The sequence below is a fragment of the Urocampus carinirostris genome, chromosome 10 (assembly GCF_059441175.1).
Source record: "Urocampus carinirostris isolate Australia breed hairy pipefish chromosome 10, RoL_Ucar_1.0, whole genome shotgun sequence".
Classification (NCBI taxonomy): Eukaryota; Metazoa; Chordata; class Actinopteri; order Syngnathiformes; family Syngnathidae; genus Urocampus; species Urocampus carinirostris.
The window spans coordinates 20,844,689-20,867,763 of record NC_142358.1 but is presented as its reverse complement, the minus strand read 5'-3'; the positions used below and the strand labels follow the sequence as shown (position 1 = coordinate 20,867,763).

The 23,075-nt window shown below is 39.0% G+C and overlaps 1 protein-coding gene across 4 annotated transcripts in view; it reads right to left on the bottom strand.

Annotated features, from left to right (window-relative positions):
- The window catches only part of trip12 (thyroid hormone receptor interactor 12), a 43,456-nt gene extending 21,478 nt beyond the window's left edge, over positions 1-21,978 (bottom strand). Inside the window, exons 1-20 of one of the 4 annotated variants that reach the window (XM_088345061.1) lie at positions 21,848-21,978; positions 19,426-19,572; positions 18,341-18,466; positions 17,423-18,198; positions 14,063-14,168; positions 11,882-12,018; positions 11,662-11,745; positions 9,831-9,926; positions 9,613-9,764; positions 9,485-9,520; positions 9,324-9,419; positions 6,779-6,871; positions 6,544-6,705; positions 4,866-4,934; positions 4,613-4,778; positions 2,167-2,284; positions 1,695-1,851; positions 1,404-1,557; positions 1,026-1,254; positions 827-945 (exon numbers count right to left, since the gene is read on the bottom strand). In XM_088345061.1, coding sequence (XP_088201187.1) covers positions 827-945; positions 1,026-1,254; positions 1,404-1,557; positions 1,695-1,851; positions 2,167-2,284; positions 4,613-4,778; positions 4,866-4,934; positions 6,544-6,705; positions 6,779-6,871; positions 9,324-9,419; positions 9,485-9,520; positions 9,613-9,764; positions 9,831-9,926; positions 11,662-11,745; positions 11,882-12,018; positions 14,063-14,168; positions 17,423-18,198; positions 18,341-18,466; positions 19,426-19,523 — 2,974 coding nt within the window. In that variant the 5' untranslated portion in view covers positions 19,524-19,572; positions 21,848-21,978. Of the gene's footprint in view, positions 1-826; positions 946-1,025; positions 1,255-1,403; positions 1,558-1,694; positions 1,852-2,166; positions 2,285-4,612; positions 4,779-4,865; positions 4,935-6,543; positions 6,706-6,778; positions 6,872-9,323; positions 9,420-9,484; positions 9,521-9,612; positions 9,765-9,830; positions 9,927-11,661; positions 11,746-11,881; positions 12,019-14,062; positions 14,169-17,422; positions 18,199-18,340; positions 18,467-19,425; positions 19,573-20,528; positions 20,546-21,306; positions 21,329-21,847 lie in introns of those variants that run through there. The other 3 variants (XM_088345064.1, XM_088345062.1, XM_088345063.1) reach the window with 3 other exon arrangements.
- Between the last annotated feature and the right edge of the window lie 1,097 nt (positions 21,979-23,075).

Genomic DNA, 23,075 nt, shown 5'->3' with positions numbered 1-23,075 from the left:
CAAAAACTATTTTTTTTTCTCTCATCCTCCTTTCTCCAGGCTACCCACCCCGCACCTTTTGATTGAATAAGCGACTGGGTAGAGCCACTGGAGGAAAATCTTTCCAAACTCCAGACAGTGCAGGCCGCAAACAGCAGCATGTCTGAGTGTGAATCAAGCCGCTGATAATATTGAGATTTTGAAAGGTCCGTGGTAGAAATATCGGCTCTAAATGTTCATTATCGGCCTCCTCTTAATACTATCAATTGGTATCGCCCCTGAAAAACCAATATCGGTCAATCCCTACTTGTCAGACATTGAATGGCCCATTAATAAAAACAAAAGTAAGAATGGATGACAACACCGGTTTTATTAGGTGACCAAATCCCCCAAATCCTAATGAGCGACAAGCAGGAAGGCAATGGGTACCATTGTAAATGTATGATATGACTGAAGTCAAGGGATTCTTTAAAAAGTAATATTATAGTCGACTTACACGCTTTCTCTGAATGTGTGTGCGCGCTCAAACAATGGCTGATACAATTCTTTGTGATCACAATTACAAACTGGAAACACACCAAGTCTGAACCTCCAAAAAATATTTGGTGCAAATAAAGGAGCTTCAGTGTGGTTTCAAGACAGCGACGATCGTGTCATCTAATTAACGCCACAGAAGCGAAAGCATAACAGCATAGGACAGTGGTCAGCAACCACAAGGACCCGCACAGACACCGGGCCATGGGTCGTTTGGTATTGGCCAGATTTCAAAGAAGAAAAAAATTGCCTCATATTTTGCTTATACTTTAAATGACATGCAGAGTAAGATGGTATCAAAAATAACAATTACCTTCTCTCCTGAAATAGACACTAAAGACATCAGGCAGCTTCTGCATTAGGATCTCCGCCATCTGCAGAGAACCGACTACAATCTTCAGGTCTTGGCTGGATAGCATGGAGGCAATGTGACTATGGAAGAAAAAAGTACAAAGGCACGAGTCAGAAAACGATTGAGTTTCTAAAATGAAATCACCAACTACAATGTTCACCTGGACACTGCATGGTTCCTCAACACATCCTTCAGCAACTCTGCATCAGCAAAGTAAATGATCCTGAGGATGGCTCTAAGGCACTTGTGTCTTACTGCAGGTCCAGCAGAAGAGCTATACACTTCATACAAGACCCCAAATAAAGTTTTAATAAAACATTTAGCCAGTTCAGGATCCTCCTTCATAAGTTGAGCTCGTGCATCTTCTCGCCTAACTTCCTGGTGGCTCCCTGGAGAAAAAAAACAACACCCGTTACAAGTAACTCCTAACAAACACATTTTAGTCCGATGCTCATACAACAAATAATTTCTAGGGCATTGTTTTTTTTCCCATATATAGATGGTTTTATTGTTTTTGGTTGATAAACAATAAAATTACCAGAGTTGGGATTTGCAAGTGGATTTGGCTTCCTTTGGATACCACGTGCAGTTCCAGTGTCTTCATTGATCTGCTGCATAGAGTTAAAATCAATTGTATACACACGACCCAGAGTTGACAAGCTGATCTCATCTTCCCCATTCTGGTGGGCTGTCTGTTAAGCAAGATATTCAAAGCAATTTCATGAAAATAATGTACAACAAATTATCAATATTTCAAATAAGTGCAGCAGGCATCAAAAATGACGGAAAAAAATCCAAAGTATCTAGTATGCTTAAACTAAATCAATACCTCAATAATGCGACTGTCAATACGGTTGTAAGGATGCCAGAGCCCTCTATCATCCCTCCACTGCCAGATGACACCTTCTGTCGTTTGCGCACTGCCTTTCTTCAACATAAGATCAACTGCAAAAATGCCCTCTCGTGGAAGGCAGGGCATCAGCTCACTAGAAGAACAAAAGTTGGATTGCCGTTTTTCCTACGTACCATGTATGAATCGTTAAAAATTGATTTTTCGAGAAATTATATGCACTAGTCATGTTTTAAATGTCTGTTTTATACAGTGTTTCCTACTTAAATGTGTTCGCGGAGAGATCAAATGTTCTTATAAACAAATGTCAGAAGTTATTGTGTATCCAGCCAATATCATTCATGTAACAGAATAACATAGCTCTGAGAAACTATAAAATCACAAGTAAAGACAATCTCAAAACCCAAAGGTTGTGGGAACAAAAGTTATGGAACAGAAAAAAATCAGTTACCATATTAAGGATGTTAGTTCGTAGAGTTCTTGGGGACTCCGTGGTACAAGTTCAATCTGTTCCTGACAGCTTCCATTTGAGGCCCCACACAAGAGGAAGCGCAGTGTTTCTGCTATATCTTTAAAAAGAGGTGCAACAAAAGGAATTATGGGGTTAGCAGCTAACTCCTAAAATGGAGAAACTTGAGTTAAGTATTAGTCTCACATGCATGTATGCTGTTTATTGTTTACCCCTCATCCTATAAATGGCTTAGAGGTAAATGAGCAATTGGCTTTTTATACATTTGCAGAGCCACTGCACCACCAATTTTGCGTTGCTTTTTTAAAAATAATATCTTTTAGATAGCTGCTGACAAATTCATTACTGATATTCTAAATAGATGTGAAGTCGTATACGACACATCTACTTATAGAATACTACATCTCTCTCAAGTAGATGTGTTGTTTTAGTTTGAAAATGTCAAGTTAGGTATTTTAAGTACAGTAAATAAAAATAAAAAATATGATTCACATAATTTCATACGATGATATGTCCTTCAAAATAATAATTGAACAAGCATTTTATTTTATTTGGAAAGAGTTGGGGAAGTCAACAAGAAATGTTTCATAATAGAGAGTCTAGATCAGGGGTCAGCAACCTATGACACACGTCCCAGCAGTGGCATGCAAGGGGTTAACCAGTGGCACGCGAGCGCACGGCAAAATAATAATGATTATATTTTAAAATGTGCATTTTTTTCCTGGAATTCGGACATTTTCAGTTGCACGCCGTGTAATTTAGAAGCTTTACGTTAGCGCCCCTTCTCCTCTGCTTTGTGTGTCAGTGTGTGTCACGCAGCGCCTCGCAGGGGAGAGATCCGTGTTTTAACCCAGACAACGAAACAAACGCGTGCGATAAATGAACGAATCATGACGGCTCCTCGAGCGAAAACATCTCGTTCTTTCCAGCCAATGTGGTCAGACGAATGAGGCTTTGTGCAAAAAATGACCGTGCTGTTTTGTGCATTATGGATCGAGAGCGTTGTACCTCGCACAGCAAGTGTTAAACATCATTACGAGACAAAACATGAACATGAATTCTAGGATGAGTCTGACGTAGCGGAGACGTTAAAACGCGCAGTGTCCAGGTACAGTAAACACAGACCCTGAAGACCTTTGTCACTGCTAAAAACACCACCACTGAAGCAAGCTATCACATTGCTTACTGCATTGCAAAGCACAGATAACCATTTACTGATGGCAAATATTTTAAAGAAGCGTGTGTGTGCATGTTTGCGCGTGCGTGCCTTCTGCTTTGCTGCTTTTATTTTTAAGTTTTGATATTTTCTGCAACAAGATATCGTTGATGAATGGTATGGTAGCTGTAAATAGCACTTGTTTTTTATTGTAATTCATTGTTAATGAAGAATGGTTGATTCTGGTTAACTCTTGTGGCAAAAAGTTAAAGTCATGGATGGCTACAGGCCTTTCCACTTGTTATTTACATTCCTTTTTTAGTTGCTTGATGAACAAGAATAGTGGAAGATAAATTGGTCAGTTATACCAGTGTTTTTCAACCGGTGTGCTGGGGCACACTAGTGTGCCGTGAGACCTTGTCTAGTGTGCCGCTGGAATTTGCTCAATTTTAACTTTCCAAAAAAATCAGGCCATTATTCAGTACTTTTGCAATCTTAAGACGAGGAGCTGTAATAGTCATCCATATCAGTAGGTGTCAGTAGATTTTTATACACTTTTTATGTACTAATTATCTGCTCTTGAGGTAGCACAGTACATTTAATAACTTAATTTGTTTAACAAAGCGGTTTAAGATTGCAATGTAAAAAATAAAAACAAAGCACATCATTCTTTTTTATTTTAAGTATTATTTTCTTCTTTTCATATACTAATCTGCTTATCGGGTAGTACAGTGAAATATTTGACATAACTTCATTTTCAAACATTTTCGACGGATGGAGTGCTTCGGAACTTTTTTATAAATAAAAGTGTACCTTGGTTCAAAAAGGGTTGAAAAACACTAAGTTATACGATTTAAATGATTATCCATGTTGTATATTTGGACAGGTGTAAAATTAAAGCTCTGTAGGAAATTAAAAAAAAGGTTGTGCGAGTCATTAATCTTGGTGTGGCACACTGATTTACAAGGAAAATTGAAAGTGGCACTCCACACTAAAAAGCTTGCTGACCCCTGGTCTAGATGAAGAAAATTAGGGTAGATTTGGATGCGTGCAAAAAAATTGTATAACTTGCATTTTTGCAGAAAACTAATCCATGTTGAAGAACGTTTTATGCATAGTAGCAGAGTTTAAGAACAAATGACTTTTTTTTAAACATAATGAACGTATAGATTGGTGAGCATGCTGATTCATCTGTCCAAAGGTGAATCAGTGAAGAAATGAAGTTAAAGTCTGACCCAGTGGGGTTAGATGGCTAAGGGGAGTGTTACTCACTTTGTTTCATGAGCTGCACTGCCAAGCAGGGGCAGTTGGAGCACATGAGGGAAAACATGCGCACAACCATGATGAACATCCCAGAGCTAAGTATAGGTGGTGTCACAACCAGCAGCTGCTGAATGTTGGTTAAAAGGTCCCGTGATGCCACTTCTTGCAGCAGGTTCTGCTTATTCAAACATTAGGGGGGGGGACAAAACAGTAGTCAAAAAATAAACCTTGCAAAGTAAACTACAAAATGTGTCCAACAAACCTCCTCATGTTGGAAATTGTCCACCAATCTGGCAAAACAGAGGCAAGTGCTCTCAACAGACTTTTTGTCCTAGACGATTAAAAAAATTGAACATTATCAACATAAATGTGTAGAAAACTCTCAAAAATAAATCATTTTGTATGAAACAATGTGGCACGAGAGTAGTTTTGTTTTTATTTTATTTTGTGACATAAAAAGTTGTCTGTGTCACATGTCACAAACCTCAGTAATACACAATTCACATTGGGTCTGACCAGATTATTAAATAGGCTTCTCTATTGAGTGTAAAATTAATACAAATATAGACAAATTGCACCCAAGTAATACAACCATCCACGCGCTCCTGAGCAAACTTGTAGGCAACACCATGGTTCTGGCTACTTATGGTTGATAGAATTTATGTGAGTTTACTGATTCGACAATAAAAATATTTTAAATCACCTTTTAACCACGGTTCGCTTATTTTAAAAATTACAGAAAAAACACAACTTGAATCGGTCCTAAAATGTCTCAAGATGCGGATCTGATCAACGGTATTGTTACTTCCAGGACCGTCCAGTGAATCCAACCGTGTAAAAACTCATCCCGAAACAGACGATAATGCAGACAGATAAAAAATATTCGTCTCATAGCATTTCTGCACTGTTCTGATGCATTCGTCTTGCCACAGAACTTCCGTTTACAAATAAACAGATCCGTAAAATTATTCCCAATATGGCTGTTAGCCAGTGTCCTTTGGATTGACACCACTCTCGGCCAATAGTAGGCTTTTTTTCGCGGTCCACTGCCCGCATTAGCCTATAATGGCCATTATTGATAAAAACAAGATTGCCTTTTTTTGCTTTGAATTTCTTTTGCCGGATTAAATGATTGACACATTGAATGAATGAATGAAAATTTTATTTCGAACATAAAAATAAAAACAGGACAAAAACAATGAGTCAACAACGAAATAATGTCCCACAAAATGTTCGAAAAGGGGTAGTCAGAAGCAGATGCTTGCACATTGGTTTGCCAATGAAATTCCCAACATAAAAGTAGACAATTTTTGATGTGTACTTATCTCAAGAGTCGAAAATAAACGTGCACAAATGCAACTCAATATTTATTTAGACGCATCATTATTATGTGCAAGTGCGCACTATAATTTATTGACTTCTGGAAACGCTTCCAAAATGTCTAAAAAATAGCCATAGTAAAATACATATTTGCAAAGGTTTTATTGTTGTAAACTGGTCGTCGCTAAAAGCCTACTTTCAGAAACGGCTTAATCTATCCTTAGATAAGTGTTTAAAATACAATGTTTAGTTTTTGAGATTGTGATTAAATTTGACAAGGTACCAGGTAAGGGTTCGAGCTATTGTCTCGCCTGTTTTCCAGCCGAGATGCCCATGCTACACTCATCTGCAGGCATTTGACTGCAAAATAGATTCATGCCAGAATAAAAACCTTCTATTTCTGTCCTCAGATTATGTAAGTAGCACTAACCAGTAATTATTTCATTGGGACAGAACTTCAAAGTGTCACCTTACAAAGAGAGCAAAGCCGTCCATATTCTCCAAACGGTTCAAAAAGTGAATTCAATTTACTTTAAGCATGTCATGCAAAGGGATTTTAGGCAAATTTTACAGGATTGTTAAGGGGTTAATGAAAATCAAGTTCAATGTTTGAAAAGTACCTGATGTGCAAGTCTCTGAGTCAACAGAGGTAGAGAATCAGCAACAAAGTGGAATTCATCAGGTGTAATGCTCTGACAACAGTTGGCTGCTATGGCCAAGGCGTTCCTCTGTGCATTAATGCTGAAGAATTCTAGGTAGAGTAGGCAGTCAGCAAGCCCACCCTGTTTGGAATGAAATTTATGTTGAGTATGGCATTAGCAGGCAGGGACAAAATTCCTTCTTTCTTCCACTTACAGCCTGCAAAATTGCTTTGCTGTGCCTCCTCGATAGCATCTCCAAAGCGGTCAGGGCCTGCTCAGCTACGTCAATAAACTGGATAACCTGAAGCTGTAAATGAGTATTATAGTGGTTACATCACAAACACCAAGTGACAGGCTAAACATTTGTGGTCAACATTATTCATACCCCACAGAAGATACTTGATTTTGAAAGCTTGACATCAGTTTTTCAAATTGTTTGTAATCACCTTAAACCATGACAGTTCAAATTGAAAATAACGAAATGACAAAATGTTTTGGGAAATATTCCGATTATTGCATTCTGTAATTCCCAAATTGAGGAAACCCCCTGGTCCCCGCTACTCCTCAGAACAGAGGTTCCCATCAGATGTTGTAAAAGAGGGTTCCCCAGGATTTTTTCATTAAGACATTTACAGGGCCACACACAATTATATTTAAGACCAAATCTTGCATCTATTCTGGCATTTATACGTGGGAGCGCCAAGTCGCAATGGATTCGGTGACAGGCGCCTTTAAAGCCCTGCCAATGTATTGCATATTTGGGGGTCGAGGTTTGGTAAGCAAGGAATAGCCAGACAACGCTTGCCGCGAGAGGGGACTGGCCCCCAACCCAGGGTTTGGGCATAAACTGGGCGACCCCTCCCACTCACTCCCTGATACAGCATGTACCCAGGTAAACTTTAAACCACTCAACCACAATGGGTTGAACCTACACTTTCCCATCCCAAAGTCACTCTGACAAAAACAACGTGTTTGAGCCTGCGTAAAGTTCCAACATAATGCTGCATTTTCGAAAACAAGGAAATCCGGATGTTCCAACGGACACAATGCATTTATCAGTCATAGTTCGATAAAGTCAGAGAAAATGAAAAATATTTTTAAGAAACAATGTGCTTTCTTTCGTTAATTTACTTCTTAAACGGGCATTAGCTCCATCACGCAGATACGACTGGGACAATAAAGACATTTGAGAGTTAAATTAAAGACTTGTAGACAAAATGAGACCTTTTCAAGGCCTACATTTGTGGTTATTAAATAAAACAATTTTTCAAGTTTTGAAGAAACCCTCTTACAGAGTAGATAAAACCTCTGTAGATGTATATTTAACCCTGATGAGGAGCAATTAAAAAGGTAAAATAACTGTCAAAAAGCTCTTCTGAGCAGTTAATGACATCTTCATAACATGGTTAAGTCCAGGGAATAGTTAATAAAGTTCAAAAGGAGGTCATTTCACTTCATATCCAAAGATATGAGAGTTCGCAAAGAGGCTAATCCCTTCAAAATGCAATTCATAGAATACTACTTAAGTTCAAAGTTAAACCTACTGAGGAAATACTAACTGGGAAGGGGATAAGGTGACTATCTGCTACTGCTGTCTAATACCTAAAGTCAATACCATGTCAGAAGAGATATTCAAGTTTTATCACAAACAATAAAAACTACACTGGGATATGATCGTTTGGAGGGATATTTCATTTCAACGTTTCAGTTTTCGCGCCGAATGTTTACCATTTCGGCTGAAGGTTTCGGCGCAAGAATCACATTTCTGTGCATTCCTACATAAAAGCCAAACAATAAATGAACAAATTGCTGATTGCCAAGTAGAATGTGGTATTACAAATAAACAATCTAACGATTTGAGCGTTTTCCATATGATAATGTCATTGACAGCCTTAAAAACCACGTCTGGCACCAACCACGTGCAACGCCACTGGCGATCTGCCTTTATCTTATTGCGTCAAGTGTGCGCGGGCACTTTTTGGAGCAAAACGGCGCAGTATCAAAAATGTCTGATAATTTTGGCGCTTGGTCGCCAAATTCTTCAGGTATGTGAGGGACCGAGGAAAAAAGACTTGGCGCATAACCTCTAAAAACAAAACACTGCAGTGACGTCATCTAGTCGTTTCCATTAGTTCTCGAGGAATGACGACAAGCAAATGTCGCTGCATTCACCAATGACAACAGCACTGGCGCCGAAACATAAATATTTTGTTTGTTTGTTTGTACATGATTCAATTGTTTGTTTGTTTGTACATGATTCAAATTGAATCGTTTCTTGTACATGATTCAATTGTTTGTTTGTTTGTACATGATTCAAATTGAATCGTTTCTCCGGCGCCGTCACGAATGGCAGCCACTCCAGCAGCTCCCGTGTTATTTTCGATTGTTCTCAGCTCAGGGATGCTGCTGGAAAAGTGAATTTCCCTTCGGGGATGAATAAAGTATCTATCTATCTATCTATCTATCAAAGATAAGGCTCACATTTTAGTGACAGATCATCATATCGCCCACCCTAATATAAAACTTGCAAAAAAAATACTGAAAGGGTTGAATAACTTAATATTTTATGTCAATACTGACAAATGCATGAACACAAAACAAAAAGCACAAATCTCGGCAGGATTGTTGCATACAATCATGAAGGACGTAAAATTTGGTTATAGATTACAAAGGGCGAGAAGCAATGGGTTAGTATTGAAGTGCCAGGCCACTCACATCCTTGTCGAATAACAGAAAATATAGATGGAGCTGTGTCTTACCTTCTCCAGGAAGACAGGAATAGCATCAACCACCACAGCCGAGGACCGGGGGAGGGCTTCCATCATATAGGTGAGGGCACGCGATGCATGATTCATCTGGGGGCATTGATGACACTTTGTATCAAGTACGAAAAGAAAATCAAAATCAAACTCAAACTTACAATGTCAAAGTTGTGCTCCATTTGCAACAATGTTATCTGTGGAGATAAAAAAATGTAGAAAGTTAGAAAAAAAAAGTTTGGTTTATTTTTCTGAGGAGGGGACATGAAACAAATGTATTATAACTCACTAAAGCAGGTACTACACTCTTCACCGGGAAGCCACCAAGTGTTTCTTCATTGCCCATCACCAACAGTTGGCACATCTCAATGGCAGCTTGGAGCTGCTGGGATTCGTCACCTGTGGCCTGCAAGCCTTGCAATAACTGCTGAGCCTTCGAGCCTTTACCAAGATTAGTCACAACATTAAAAGCTTAGATGGATGTAACGGTGAAAAAGTACTACTTACTAGCACCACTGCCTATGGTTCTGTGAAACAGCTGTGACATCCGAGGGCCGAGGGGCCCAAAAAGATGTGGGGGGAGACCCCTCGCTTCCAGTAAAGCTGTTGAAAGAACAAAATCCTGCATGTTTAATCACTAAACACATGCTTGAATATTAAAGTACAAGTAGAACATAAACAAATATAGTATGGAGTATATGTACAGTGCCGTAAAAAGTATTTGCCCCCTTTCTGAATTCTGTTTTCTGCATAGTTTATCACCAGTGTTTAAAGTATTTATCGTTACTGACTACAGCTCAGTAGCCTAGATGGTAGTGTGCCCGCTTTGAGACTGGGAGGTCGCTGGTTCGCGCCTCGACCGAGACATACCTAATTGGTATAATGGCGGCGCCCTCTGGCTGCGGCTGCATCGACTCGCTACAACGGGTCAGATGTATCGACATTTCGTTCTGTGTACATTGTTACAAAGAATGACAATACAAAGGAAATTATTATTATTATTATTATTATTATTATTACTTCAAAAAGTAACCAAGTTAGTGAATTACTTTTAAGTAATTAGTTACCGGGAAAAGTAACTATTTACGTTACTTCAGAAATAAGTTGTTTTTTGTTAAAGAATTTGAAATGTTCTGAAGAAATATGAAACACCGCAGTGACGTCTTTGACTGGGGTTTACTTGTAGAGATGGGAATCCTGACTATTTTTAGAGAAGCGGCTTTTTGGGCTTGGCTCACTAAAAAGAGCAGGCAGTCCTGGATTGTTTTTGTAGCTTTAATCCAAACATTAACAATTTTTAATATGGTATTTTCTACACTATAAGGCACACCTAAAAACCTTCATTTTATTCAGAAGCTGACCGTCCGCCTTATAATATGGTGCGCCTTATAAATGGATCTATATTGAGTCGCAACAGGTCTCGCAACTACAGTAAGCAGCTGCCGACTCGATTTCCCCCCGGTAGAAGTAGTGTGCGGTGCATGCTGGTATGTACATGTGTGTGTATATATATATATATATATACACACACACACAACGACATTTCATTTCCTAACCAATGCGTCATTCATCATCTCAATCAGTCACTATTGGCTTGGCGAGTATTTACAAGCTCGTATAGGCTAAAGCGGAGTAAAACAAAGCCAGAAATCAGCCCAAAAATATGTGAATCACAAGTTACATAATAATCCTATGTGAAAAAGTAATTGACAGGACCAGAACAATTTGCAGTGGTTGACGGAATAATGAATTCTGGTCTTTACCACAATATACTGAAAGAGAACATCAGTTTGTGCTCTCAAACACCAGCGCTCTTGGATCACAAAAGCAGGAGACAACAATCCGAAACACACCAGCAAGTCCACCTCTGAATGTCTCAAAAAAAAAACATGTTTCTGGGGTGGCCAAGAAAAGTCCGTATTTAAATCCGAATGAAGTACACTGGTGTGACCTTGAATGGGCAGTTCATGCTAGAAAACCCTACGATATGGCAGATTTTAAATAATTTTGCTAAGAAAAGTCGACCAAAATGTCATCAGAGCATTGTGAAAGACTTTTTACCAATTACTGTAAATGTTTATTTTATGTTATCGCTGCCAAAGATGGCCTAACTAGATTTTGGTTTCAGGAGACAATTTTTTTTACACATAGGGTGAGATAGATTTTTTTATGCCTTAATAAATAGACCAACGTTTCAAAACTGCATTTTGCATTTACTTGGGTTGCTTTCATGTGATAATGAAATAGTTTTAATGATCTGAAAGTGATAAATATACAAAAACAGATAAATCAGGAAGTGGGGAAAATACTTTTTCACGGAACTGTATGAATGGGGTACCTTGAAGCCTCCCCATTTCCGAATCATCTGATTCACTCTCTCCAGAGGTAGTCATGCCTACTGCTCCAGTAACTGAACTTGAAGCTGAAATGATAGATTTATGTGGTTGATGAAAAGCAATATAAGTCATGACTATACTTTTTAAAATTAATCCACTCCAAATTTTTGGAAGTTTAGTTTCTCATCGTAATGACTGCAAATGAAATTGTTAATTAGATACCTGAGGCCCCCTGTGATGCTTCATCCGTGCGTGCAGCTGACGAGTTTGCCCCATCCTGGTTGTTATCAGAATCGGCCATTTTCTCTTGTCGGCGAGCGTCAGCTGCCCCACGCTTGCCCAGGCCTGAGCCTCGCCGACTGTAATGCGTAAGAATACAAAATTATGAGTAATCACAAAATAATTACACGTCTGTCATTAGCAGAGCGGGTACATCATTTTTTTTTTTAAGTAAAAACATTCAATGCATTTTTGCAAAGGTTTGTTAAATAATGATTTCCCCATTTAAAATGGATTATTTGACTGAGCAAAGTAGTCTTTAAAAATAAAAAGGCTGAGGGGCATCCCTTACTGATGTCACATTCCTACCTCATTTTACACTCACATCATCCTCCCTTGTGTGTTTTGATCTTAACAAAAATCAACTTCAAAAACTGCGCTCTAGAAAACTACTTGTGTGTGCGAGACTCAAGATCAGTGAAAAAACATTTTTCTGTGCTGCCTGGTACCAAACAACCTATGGCCCAGTGAGTGCTGACCACTGTTCTATATGACAGCTCCAAGATGAAATAAAAGAACTGTTAGGCGATATAGAGCAACTAGAAATGTCAAAATATTGATTTTATTTTGAATTGCTATATGGTAAGTGGCATTACTGAATGTCAAAATTCCAAAAGTCCTTCAGTATATAAAACAGGACTTTGCAGCGTTGGGAACATTTCCTTACCACGATGTATAGGTATTCAGAAGTGGGCGCATCAATGAACTTGGGGGGGTCTTGTAAGTTGACAAAAATAAACAGCTAGACCTCAGTTCATTCAGTGGCATTTCACAAAACCAATAGGACATAAAGTGATAACCATAATTTCCGGACTATTAGTGGCAGCTTTTTTCAGTTTGGCCAGGGGTGCGATATATGCCAGTGAGACTTATATGTGAAATTGTTATAACAGTATAATATCATCGAGTTTACATTTTTATTACCAGGACTTTTTATAACTTCACACTATTTTCACATTATACCGCAAGAAGGCGCTGTAGGCCTGTTGTGATCATTTCAATCTTTCCCAGTTGTGGGTGGACATTTTTTCATACCGGAAGGAGGAACCGAGCTTACCGTGCCGAGTTGACAGGACAAATATTTTATTGGATTTGGTGATTGAGTAGAGCTGATGGTTTTGTCAGCATGTTCTTTAGGCACTGACAATATAAGATTAGTTAAGACTAAGAGATTGTATTTAAAGATTGTGTCATAATTTTTCGTGAGGCACTTTTCTATGCACGTTTCATAGTGCTTCACATAATTAATTTTAGAATGGAAAACAACTGATAACACGGTAATAACTGTATGTAAACACACAGGCTATCAATCCTGCTGCCGGCTAACGAGATCTGGAAGACCATAATGAGCATATAGATTGCGGTCAGATTTGTGGTTTGTTACTGTGGAACAGGGTGGCACGGCGACTGAGTGGTTAGCGCGCGTGCGGCACAGTTCTGGGATCAGGGCATCAAACCTTCCTGTGTGGAGTTTGCATGTTCTCCCCGTGCTTGCGTGGGTTTCCTCTGGGTACTCCGGTTTCCTCCCACATTCCAAAAACATGCATGTCAGGTTAATTGGCTGGTCCAAATCGTCCCTAGGTGTAAATGAGCGAGTGAGTTGTCTGTCTCTGTGTGTCCTGCAACTGGCTGGCAACCAGTTCAGGGTGTCCCCTGCCCACAGTCCAAAGATAGCTGGGATATGCCCCAGCACCCCCGCGACCCTACTGAGGATAAACGGTGAAGATAATGGATGGATACTGTGGAACAATAGTAAATAAATATACAGTGAGCAAAAAAACTACGAAAACTCCTGATGTGATAGAAACTTCACTATATGTATACTATTAAGAGATGTGGTTTTTAATTCAACGCATCACTATGATAAATCGGTAAAACAAAAAACTTTGTCAAATATGCTATATTCACAACATACAAAACGGATGAAATTGCTTCCAATTTGCGTGCAAACATGCAATAGATTATTATAATTATGATTGCAGTTACTAATGTTATTCTATTGTATTTTTATTTGATTTGATTTTTAGTCAGTCATATTTTCTCAGGTCTAAATAAAGATGAAGGCAAATGTACACATATGTGTAGATATACACACATATGTAGCTATTAGATTCAAACACACACCTGGTGCTGGCACAGGAGCCCGTGGTCTTCTGACGTGTGCTCCGCCGAAAGCTGGGGAGCTCTGCTGGAGGAGACTCGCTGCGCTTTTTAGTTGATTCACGCAAGCCTTAAGTGTACAAAAGCAACATTAAAAAACTGGTCATACAAATACTCAAGGACGAATGTCAAAACATTTCCACAAAAGTAGCAACAGTCCCAATAAATTGAGTTATCAAAAAGTATCTTCTAATGTCTGTACCCCTGGCTTCACAAACTAGCAGTATTAATACCCATGGCAAAATGACAAGGGAAATAGGTTCCCTTGCAAGACATGAGTCATATATTATTCAAATGAATGATTACAGATTAAGGTTGAGCGCTCGTCTTGGGATCAAGAGATCGCAGGTTTGATTCCTGGCTCCTCCGTGTGATATGTCAAAGTCTCCATGGGCAAGACACTGAACCCCTAATGCCCCCACTAAGCAGGTCAGCGCCTTGCATGGCCGCTATTTGTGTGTGAGTGTGTGTGTGAATGGGTAAGTGTGAGGCACATTGTAAAGCGCTTTGGGAGGTTTTCATTGACTTGAAAAGCGCTATATAAATGCAGAACATTTAACATTAAGGGGAAATTCTAACATGTCTAGGTCATTAACAAAATAACAAACTAATTGAATTGAAATCGCTTGGGGAAAAACAAAAACAAAAACTTGTATAGAAAAATGCAGCTCCAAACAAAAATGGCCTCCCAACAAACAGAGGCAACTGATGGACTGATCACATAGCAGACTTAAGAGATGTCACAATTTATTGGCCCAAGACACTGACGCTTCTAAATATTTAGAATGTAACTGTAACTGATTATTTTTACGGGTATCATTTACCTGAAGCTCCAAAACGGCTACATTAAAACCTTTTATACAGAAGCCTACTCTTTCAGGGAAAAGGTCCGCAGTTTGTGTTCCAAGCAAAACTCAAAAACTATTTACAACAGATAGTTTTCAAGCAATAAATTAAGCTACATGTACAGTATTGAAACCTCACATTTAAGATTAGCGATCCTTTTGAAAACCGATTTAAAATATGACATATGGAGAGTAAATGTTAATCAAAATATTAAGTCATTTTGGTAGATTCAAAATTCAAGCAAGAAACACTGCTTAAAACAGTCAACTACAATCGAGTACAATTAATTGATAGCTTTAGTAAACAATGAGACGGATGAATGAAGTTAGGTTTGGCAAAGCAATTCCGCATCACTAACCGATCTAAAAAATGAAACCCCATGACTGTAGGTTAGGTGAACTCAACACCGTTCACTCATGACATTAGAACATAACATAAATCTTAGCAGACCTTTGGACATCTGTGACATCATTGCTGTCATAAACACATCTTAAAACAAAATGAGCTTTATTGAGGCAGATCTGCAAAAAAAGAAAACTCAGAGGCCTACTAGTTTGGAAAATTAAATTGTGAATGTGTTTAATTGCTGTTAAAAGTGTCAATAAAATTGTTCAAACCTCAAACCACCAAAATAAGATCTACCTTGCAATTAAGCATGGTAGTCCATAAATCTGGGATTGCTTTTCATTCTGATTGACTGAATGATTATCACAAAATTCAATTAATTTTGAACCAAGAGACCTCAAATTATGAGGTTGCAACCCTACGTCATTTCATATTTAATATTACTTATTTACACTAGCGATATAATCCTAAAAAAAAATTAAAGATTGTTTGTTTTATATACGTGAAAAAAATGCAATGCAATCTGGAAAAAAAATCCCAAGAGAACAAGGCCATCTAACATGTGCATTGTCAGGGTTTATGCTTAACTATTAACACTCCACTTATTGAAACATGAATATTTTGTTTGTTTGTTTGTACATGATTCAATTGTTGTTTGTTTGTACATGATTCAAATTGAATCTTTTCTTCCGGCGCCGTCACGAATGGCAGCCACTCCAGCAGCTCCCGTGTTATTTTCAATTGTTCTCAGCTCAGGGATGCTGCTGGAAATGTGAATTTCCCTTCGGGGATGAACAAAGTATCTATCTATCTATCTATCTATTGCCAAGCTAGCATGCTCTAAGCACTGTTGCCCTTTTAACATCTAAGCCACCCTAAAAAGAAAGTTGGGTTGTCAAAAATCTAAACTCGCCACGCATACAGTTTATAGACAGGTAAGCAACTTTGAGGACACAAAGTACATGTTCACAACTTAAAACTTCTGAACTGTAGAACGTTAACTCTGTAGTATTAGCACGTAGACATTAGCCAAAATCATGGTAGGAAAGGGAAACACCAACTACAGAGAAAATATATTGTAGGTAAAAGCTTGGCAGGGCTTCCATTTTTGAGAACTACTCCATCTCCTTCCTTTAATGTGCAAAGTGAAAAATAAGCAGCCACATCGTGCAACACCTCTCTTCGGGTAAAAGCCAGCTTTGCAAGGCTCGCCTCACATTTTATGTGATATCACCACAACATTCTTTCAGCAGCATTTTTTTTTCTCATTTTCTTTCTGCACCCACGGGTTTGAGTGAAGTCATATTTTTGGTGAAAGATTATCACTGATCAGTTATTTGCTCAGACTAATTTCTACTCTAAGACCAACACATCTAGGGAGGATGTGAAATTGTCATGCAGAGTGGCAGAACATCAGAAACCTCCCCCATGTTATTAAAATCACAATTGTGGGTTCATTTTGGCATCCTGGTCAAATATGGAAAAAGTAGATAAAATTATCCCTGGGTAGGACCTGTCAGAAAATAGCAATATGATTCCTGCCTATTCTCAAAGAGCACTTGATCAAGAGAGTCCCTTCTCTTAATATACAGATCTTTCAGTGTGCCTGTTAGACATCTATCAGACAATAATTTGTGTGAATCGGTGCAGTCCTGTCGAAATATAAAATACAAAGTTTGAAAGTTGAATAAGACCTATCTTAAGGCAATACTGTGTTTATCAAGAGTTAAATGTAAAGTATTTCAATTATTGTAAGTGCCAATGTTATCCCCTTTGAGAAAGTATCCAAACCAGCAATGATAAAAACTGAACAGAATGGGGGATCCACATTTCCCAAGATTAATAACATAACAAATAATATGTTGTGAATCTACATGCAGTATAGAAAAACAAAGGTTTAAAAACACCGAAATAAGAACTTGATGGTATTTGTTTCATGTTTACACAAAGCTTGTGTAAATATTTGAATGTCATCCTAGACAGGATAGGCACATCAAACCTGAGAAGACGTACATTTTTATCGATCAGCCACAATCACTGATCTTAAAATCAAATTTGCCATGTATTTGCTTTATGAGAATCAAAACATTTACTAGCATGACAGAGTTGCAAAGAGAAAGATGGATGACTCACGTGCTAGTTTAGCTTGTAATCCAGACGGTCCTGGTTTGGATGTCTCAGTTTTGGACGATCCAGTTAGAGACAGTTTGGGTTTTGGCAAATTAACTTTTGGGTTGAAGCGTGTTGCCCACTCAAACTTTGAAGAGCTGGACTTTGCTTGCTCCTTGTCCCGGGTACTCCGACGAGGAGAGGGGCTTGAGGCTGAGCGAGAGCGACGTGCCTTAGATTGGTCTTTGCCCTGTTTACCTCGAGCACCTGGTGTAGCACTATTTGTCCCTGTGTTGGAAGAGGAAGAAGAAGTTGAAGCAGAAGAGGAGGAGTCCGTCACGTTGCTGCACCCAGCTTTGGCTGAGGCCGCCGATTTAGACGCCAGCTTGGTGGGTTTATCAGTTCTTCCCTCGGTACGATTTGGGAGGGACACGTTGGTACTACTTAAACTAGGGTTAGAGTCTGCTTTCTTCCGTTTCTGTACTGGTGAGGCACTAGTGGCCCCACTTTTCCTACTTTGTCCTCTGCCAGATGATGCAGGTGCTTCTGCAGCAAGTGATCTTTTCTTAGCTGGGCCTTTTCTGTTGTCTGAGGAATTATCTTTGGGTAAGGACAGGGACTTGGGCTTTTTTGTTGGTGTCGGTCCTAAGGTGCTAATTTGGTCGGGAGCTTCACTTCGCTTAAGTCCCCGAGTGCTTTCGCTTTTCAACTGGTGACTTTGTAGCTCTTGTTCAGATGTCCCTGCAGCTTCTTGGTCGTCTTGCAGTATGAAAGATGCCACAGACAATGCAAGTCCACTTCTGCAAAGTTGAAAGGGAAACAACATGTTACCGAATAAGCACTCACAAAAAAATATTGTTTCCGTATGACAGGTTTAAAACAAAAATACAGAATGTAAATATAAAATCAAGCAATAAAATACTAAGTAGAGAGGATGGGTACCTTTTGGAGCTCTGTCCTCTGGTGTGGCTAGTGGCTGAGCCGCTTGTGGCTTTTGAAGCCTTAGATGGAGGCCTTTTCGTTTCAGGTGGGGAATTTCCTTTTGATTTGACCTGCTCTGACTGCAACCTGGAAAGTAAAGTTCAGGTACGAAAGATCAGTGTAGATGTTTGTATTAGAACCATACAGATTATTATTTTCTTTTACAAACACCTTAAAGCATTGGCTCTTACAAATTAAAACTATGATTTATCAATCACCCTATGAAAGGTGTAAAGTGAAACATGCAACGATTAACAAAATCTACTTTGGCAAACTGGTAAACCTGTTTTCCATAGTCATATACCCAATAAAACATGAATATACAAACAAATAATTGCACAGTCAAAAAGGCAAATATTAAGTCTATGGGAAAACTGTAGTGGTAGCATTCATCATTCTTCACCTTTTTAAACTGATTAATCCTAGTATTGAAAAATGAAAACCGCCATTAAAATTGAAAAAGTTGTCAATACATTTCAATTTGAAGCACGCATTAAGCATGTGAAACAGACAAAACTTAAGACAGGGTGTGTGGTAGTTAGATGACTTAAATTCTCTAAGTTTATATATAAAAGACGTATACTAAAATATGTTAAAAGATTTAAACAAAAAGTTTTTAAAAATATTGCTGCTCTGTTTGATAAAAGACATGCTGCGTCCTAGACCTGTCGTTTGGAAAGATACATATTTCACATGAGAAAATGAGAAACTAGAAAACTAATAATGCTATTCATGAGATGGGTGAGCTTCCTGTTGCAATTAATACTATCTCTGGTAATAAATGACAATATGCACCACTATGGTGTTACTACTGCTTTAAGTCCAGACAAAACTTCTGCGTCATGAAAATACTTTGAATTTTTCATGTTTTGAGGTGTCACAGGAGTCTATGTTTTTCCAAAATCCTTTGGTTGGATTTTAGATTGTGCTATTCAATTTAAAGGATCATATCACACTCATTTGCATACATTAATTCAAATTACATCTTGATTGAAAAAAAAAATCATTATCAAAAAGTAACAATGTGTGTTTACAATGAAACTGACCGTCCTGTGACTGTGTGGTCTTGTGGCTGGGCCGCGGCAGTGTTCCTCTGTGAACGGCGCAGTGACCCCCCTGGATTGGAATTAGGCCGGTTGGACATTGGCACCTCTCTCCTGAAGGGACATACCCTTTCTAGATACTACCATTCACTGAAAACAAAGAGAATTTGAGAAAATGATTAGCAAAAGATGCAATACACATCCAACAGTAGATTGTTTACAGGATTTCGGCAAGAACTTGGGAAATCCATGTATGGGTCACTTTATTATGATTCCAATCTATTTGAGGAACAAACAGACCAACCATGTAAATTCTCTATGCACAGTATAGATTTTGATTGAACACTCAAAACTTATTTTAACAGTGGAATAATGTGGGAAACCTTTCACGCCATTTGTTTCAATTCTACAAGAATAGGGCCAATATTTACATCAAACCGAATGAACTATTTATGAAAACGTATTTGATTGTCTTCAGTTAAATGTGTACGGTTGAGTTAAGGTGTTTATGGTTCACGTGTTTTCCTTTTACCGTGATATTATCGACAGCTACAATGCGTCGCTTTTTAACAACTTCAAACGCTATTGTAAAGAATACCCACAACATTTGAAAGGAAATAAACATAAAATAAGTTGTCCTAAAAATACGCCATTGTTAGAAACCTCACAAGGCCATTTAGGCCCCGATTGAAAATGCATCCTAGTCTTACAATATTCGTCCATTTGGACGGACGACGCACACCTTTCCTGCAAAGTTGAAACGTTGTCGGCAACACAAATCAAACAGGAATACACTCTGTTGCACAAATAATAAACCAAAACTGGGTACATTGGTTAAGCTCTGATAATGGAGGTTTAAATTTCTGACGTAACCCTCTTCAGTTAACGACTAGCATGTTAGGCTAATATCATAAATTGACACGCTATTTGTCTTTTTTTTGTACACAGTGTGCATACACATTTAGAATCCCGATCTTAAACTGGTTAGCAATCGGATAGTGGCTATTTTAGGGGAAACTTGTTAGCAAACACATACACGGCACTCGTTCAGCTAAGGTAAAGCAGCTAATGGAACAAATGCTTGATTATAAGAGTCGTCGACATACCGGTATGACAACCTTTTTAGATGATGCCCTCCACCAATACATTATTGTTTTAGTACAATCTACATTTTTGTATCATAAGAGGTTGTTTCAAGTATTGACAACGCAAAGGCCTTTCAAAAGAAGATACATTCGATCGCCAAACAATCCGGCTAGCGTCACGTATCGAACACAGAAGCTTCGTAGGCGATTAATGACACACAGCTAGCCAGCGAGCTACAAACAAGCGACAGCTAGCATCTAAAAACGAATGCCCAGACAATTCTGATATGTATTTCTCTGGCTAGTACCACAACAGTCACGGGGCTCTTGTTCAAATTTGGCTTAAATGACGTGCTGTTTTACCAAATGATTAAAACAGCAGTACGATCCACTGAATTACTGAACTAAGAAATGTTACCGGGAGATCGGGCATCTTTTAATCAATGTGAACGAAGGACTGCCGAGTATGGCTAACTAATGTTAGCAAGCTAAAGATCACTAATGTTTTCCGAGCTGACAGAAGGCCAATGTCCTACCCTCAGTGACGCTGACTCGCGTTTATCTTTAATGTTTCAGAGGCAGACACAAGTAGTCCGAAACACGCATCGTGCCAATAATGCAATTAATACACCTGATATTTGAAAGTCGTGAACATCATGTCCCATGCCACACAAAATTAGTCATCTCAGGAGTGACGATCGGATCATTATTCGGAAAGCTAACGCTAACTTAGCCTGCCAGATACGATGGCAAACGTTTGCAAATTGTTTACGTGAGAACAGTAGGTTGACATATTTACCTTACCCCGGTATCGTTTTCTACAAGATAGGATAGCTACTCGGTTGAATATTAAATATTGATATTAACGTCGAATGAGAAACAACACAAAAAGTCTCGTGCGGTGGTTAACGTTGAAATTCCAAACAAGGTTTCAGCTCCCAACTATCACAGGCACAGAAGCTAATTTGTGTTAGCATGCCTTGTTGTCGCTAGCTTGCTTTTTTTTAAAGGGGGGGGGGGGGTCAATTGGACGAGATTTAATTCTCTTAACTGCAGATTCACTGCACCAATCAAGTGATGTAAATTACCCATCAACTGCGTCGTATGTAACCAAATATTCGTTCATCTTTCACACGTTCAAGTAAGCGAGCAAAAACGAAATGGCCTGCTACCTTTAAAGACACACACAAAACAAGAAAGCAGAGACGGGGATTCTAAGGCATTTAAACAAAGAGTATGGAATTATTTCATCTGGTCAATTCCGAACGGGGATATTTACAGAGGGTTTTAAGTGACCCAAGTGTCACTGAAAAGCGATACGTTTACTTTAGTGGTGTTACCTATTTCTTCCAGTGTTGTAGTTGTAACAGACCACCAGCTCCTCTTATTTTTTTCTCTCTCTCGATTCCTCTAGCTCTCGCTGCTAGTTTCACATCAGCTGAGAGACCTACAACAGTGCTATACATCCGCCTGATTCCTCCGCGCAGGGACTATTTTCTTCCGACGCTGGCTTCCTGTTTTAGCTGCGTCAGAACGCTGTTAAAGAGTTAAAAAATAATGTTCTATGTTAAGCATGGGCGTAACCAGCCTGTTTTGTGGGTGCTCAAGCACCCCTAAAATCAACCCAAGCATCCCCCAAATTGAAAGCATTTTATAAACTCTCCTTTCTAATATAAAGAACAGGATTGGCTTAAATATGATGAAAACCGCTTAAAGATTAAAAAAAGTGAAACAAAACCAACGCCGGGGAATACGCCACTGCCATGAAATGGTTCAGTCCATTCCTAGCACTGCTGTCTTCCAACTGCCTGCTCTTTGTCTTGGCTTGTGTCACTTGCGGCATAGTGGAAGTGTCTGTGGAGGCTCCTGTGTGTTAGGGTGAGAGTATGTTGTAAGGTGGTTATGATAAAAACTATTTTACCGCCCAATACCATTACTTTATGATCATCAAGAGATTTTAGTCCTCATTTTAGCTGCATTGAATCAAATGCAACAATAATTAGCTTTGCTTAATTGTTGTATTGCATAGTGTTTCTGCAAACCACAAAGTCCATTATCCATCCATTATCTGCACCGCTTATCCTCAGTAGGGTCGCCGGGGTGCTGGAGCCCATCCCAGCCATCTCCGGGCAGTGGGCAGGGGACACCCTGAACTAGTTGCCAGCCAGTCGCAGGGCACACAGGGACAGACATTTCGCTAGCTCATTCACACTTAGGGACAATTTGGACCGGCCAATTAACCTGACATGCATGTTTTTGGAATGTGGGAGGAAACCGGAGTGCCCGGGGAAAACCCACGCAAGCACGGAGAGCACATGCAAACACATGGGGTTCAATCTCATGACCTCAGAACTGTGCCGCACACGCGCTAACCACTGCGCCGCCGTGCTGCCCTAACCACAAAGTGTTATTGGTAATTTCACTACTTTTAAATTCTATGTTACTTTTAAAATTCTGTGTTACTATAGATTCCATGTTTATATGTGCACTTTGTGGGGCAGCTTTGAATTTTATGACACAGTGTAATGACAATAAAGGAGTTCTATTCTATTCTCATCTCATCTCATT